At 32.6% G+C, this 2,753-nt stretch overlaps 1 protein-coding gene across 2 annotated transcripts; it reads left to right on the top strand.

Moving 5' to 3' along the window:
* The first annotated feature begins 344 nt into the window (after positions 1–344).
* LOC134755427 (protein N-lysine methyltransferase METTL21D-like) lies at positions 345–1,933 on the top strand. Of its 2 annotated transcripts, none has more exons than XM_063691980.1 (3): positions 345–720; positions 797–992; positions 1,159–1,933. In XM_063691980.1, exons 1-3 carry the CDS (start codon positions 464–466, stop codon positions 1,387–1,389), a joined length of 684 nt encoding a protein of 227 aa, XP_063548050.1. In that variant the 5' UTR covers positions 345–463; the 3' UTR covers positions 1,390–1,933. The 2 variants fall into 2 exon arrangements, with proteins under 2 accessions (XP_063548050.1, XP_063548051.1); XM_063691981.1 differs by having other exon boundaries at positions 399–526.
* The last annotated feature ends 820 nt before the right edge of the window (positions 1,934–2,753 follow it).

Raw genomic sequence — 2,753 nt, forward strand, 5'->3', positions numbered from 1 at the left:
GTCATCATATCATACATGGAGACTATATAAAGGAGCCAAATCTCTATGTATGAAAAGTGTCCATCTAAAACACAGTAATTAGGCGGCGCCTATACACCGAAATACTACCAAAAACACCCTACGTAATTTAGTCGGGTTATTTGTTGCCTTATATGGTTCATGTTATACTCATGTCCCACTAACTAGCGCCACCGGAGAGATTAGGAACTATTATTTAAAGCTGAAAGCGGTCACTTTTGCAACAATTCTGCCATAAGAGATTGGCATCCTTTCTATACCATCCATCATCCATAATATCATATATCAATATCATATCAGTGTCATGTCATCTCTTCTTTAGTGAATCAAATTTTATTGGCGAGTGATTTTATGTGTTTTGCGTCATTATTTGTTTTTATAATGAATAAAGAAGAGTTTTCAAATTATTTACAAAATTAAAGTAATATCGGATATATTTTTAGAAATGTCTCACAGAAGATCAAGTTTTCAATCAAATGACCTGTTTCCTCGTGAAATTGATATTGAGGTGTGCTTAAAAACGCTAAAAATTTATCAAAAAATTGAAGGAGATGTGAATTGTGTTGTATGGGATGCATCTTTAGTTTTAGCAAAGTATCTCGAAACAATGTGTCAAAATAAACCTGAGTTCTTAAGTGGCATTAGAGTATTAGAACTTGGGTCAGGTTTAGGGGTTGTTGGTTTAACAGCTGCAACTCTAGGGTAATTACCAAATCGAATTCAATTTGTCGGAATCCAATTAGACTTACTTAGTTAATCAAATTAATTTCGTTTTCAGCGCCCAAGTGACGCTTACAGATTTACCTGAAGCACTGCCATTGTTGCGATTGAACATAAATGAAAATAAGTCAAAAATCTCCAGTATGGGAGGGTATGCCATAGCAGAGTCTTTGGTGTGGGGCGACAGTACATCCCAAATACTTAAAGAAGAATTTGATATGATTGTGCTTGCAGACTGTGTTTATTATGAAGAGGTAAACTTGTTGGTTAGATTTAGTCTTATCGCTTTAGTACATTCATACACCTGTTTGTCCCACCATTCACTTTGTATGTTCATAATTAGCTTGAAGCAAGACATTTTAACAAAAAAAATATAAGCTTGAATTAGGTAAGGCTTAAATTTTTTGTGTTTTATTACAGGCAATAGATCCTTTGGTACAGACATTACAATGCTTCACCAACACCTTAACAAAAAAACCCACAATGTATTTGACTCAAGAACTACGAGATTCTGATATACAAAAGAGGTTATGGAAAAAGTTTTTTGAAAAACTTAATGACATCTTTAATGTGGAACAGATACCTGAAGAAGAACAACACAAAAACTACAGAAGCCGGGATATATTACTGTTTAAAATTACAAAGAAATGATTTATTAGATGTAAGTATAATTATTATTTTAAGTGCATTCAGTCCATGACAATACACACAATACAGTTTTTATTTAAGATATAAGTATTATTAAGCATTTCCAATAGCTCAAATTTTTTTCTAGATTTAATGAATAATAAACTTATTAATCTACATAAATTAATAGAATGTGTCTTTACCTATAGCAGGATATTATATGGATAAAGGAATTATGAGTAGATTACCTACCTACCTTACATTTAAATTATTATTGTTACCTCCTCGGATTTCACGGGCCTATAAATCCCGGTCTTTTGATAGGCTTGCGTGGAGATATAGATCCAACACGTAGAAGCCCCTTGGAGAGCTTTAATGTCATGTAGAACATTTTATTTTTATTTTATTATTGTTACTATTGTTAGGCTTTTTTGTATTATACTTTTTATAAAAAAAGTTTTTTCTAGGGATTTAGTGATTTCATATTTGACTGTGTTTTATTTACTATTTAATAATCAATTACCTCGAATGTACAAATTTAATAAAGTTTCTGCCTTGTTGCCTTCTTTTTGTTTGTTTTCATATACTTATTTATTTAAACCATAGACAGTATAGTAGTTATAGATATGAGGAAGGAGTTTTCTTTGTTCCTATTTACTGACTAATAGGCCTACCTCATATTCACGCACATTGGATGTCGATTTGCGGAAAATGCCCAGTAAAACTAACTAACTCACTACATGTACTAGTTAAAATTTATTTATAGTCTGGATCAACTCAAAAATAAAAATAATTGGAAAGTAATTGGACCAATTTCTAAATAGGAAAAAAAACGATAAATATGAAATTCTCTGAGTTACAAATTGGATTCCTAAACTTTAGTTATACCTAACTAAAATTTGGCATAGTACAGCTATGCTATAGCTGTGCATTTCGTAACCAAACGATTGTCAATGTTAACATGATCATTAATTTTGCCAATAGAATGTCTCATTGATAGAATGAAATGGAGGTATGCAACCACTATGCAACCCTCAGAATAATGACTACTGAGATGCAACCCGCTCGGCTTGACACATCATGTTAACACACATAGATAAACAAAAATAAGAACTAGTACCTACGTGAACTGAAATACCTAACCTACCTGAGTACCTACGTGTTTCGTTCAGTTCTTCTTCTATTGAGGATTTGGTTTGCCAAACTATACACCTATGTAGTAAAGACTCGTATAGTAGTAGGATAGTGCTAGTTAAATAAAACCTGTAGATTATAGCACAAACGTATACCTAGTGGGCAGGGGTCGGAAACCGGTATTTGCTCCATACAAAAATACCGGTATTATTACGTTCTTTTTCGTTCTGTTGTTTATGATGTGGCGTCTCCTC

Source organism: Cydia strobilella, chromosome 2 (genome assembly GCF_947568885.1).
Source record: "Cydia strobilella chromosome 2, ilCydStro3.1, whole genome shotgun sequence".
NCBI lineage: Eukaryota > Metazoa > Arthropoda > Insecta > Lepidoptera > Tortricidae > Cydia > Cydia strobilella.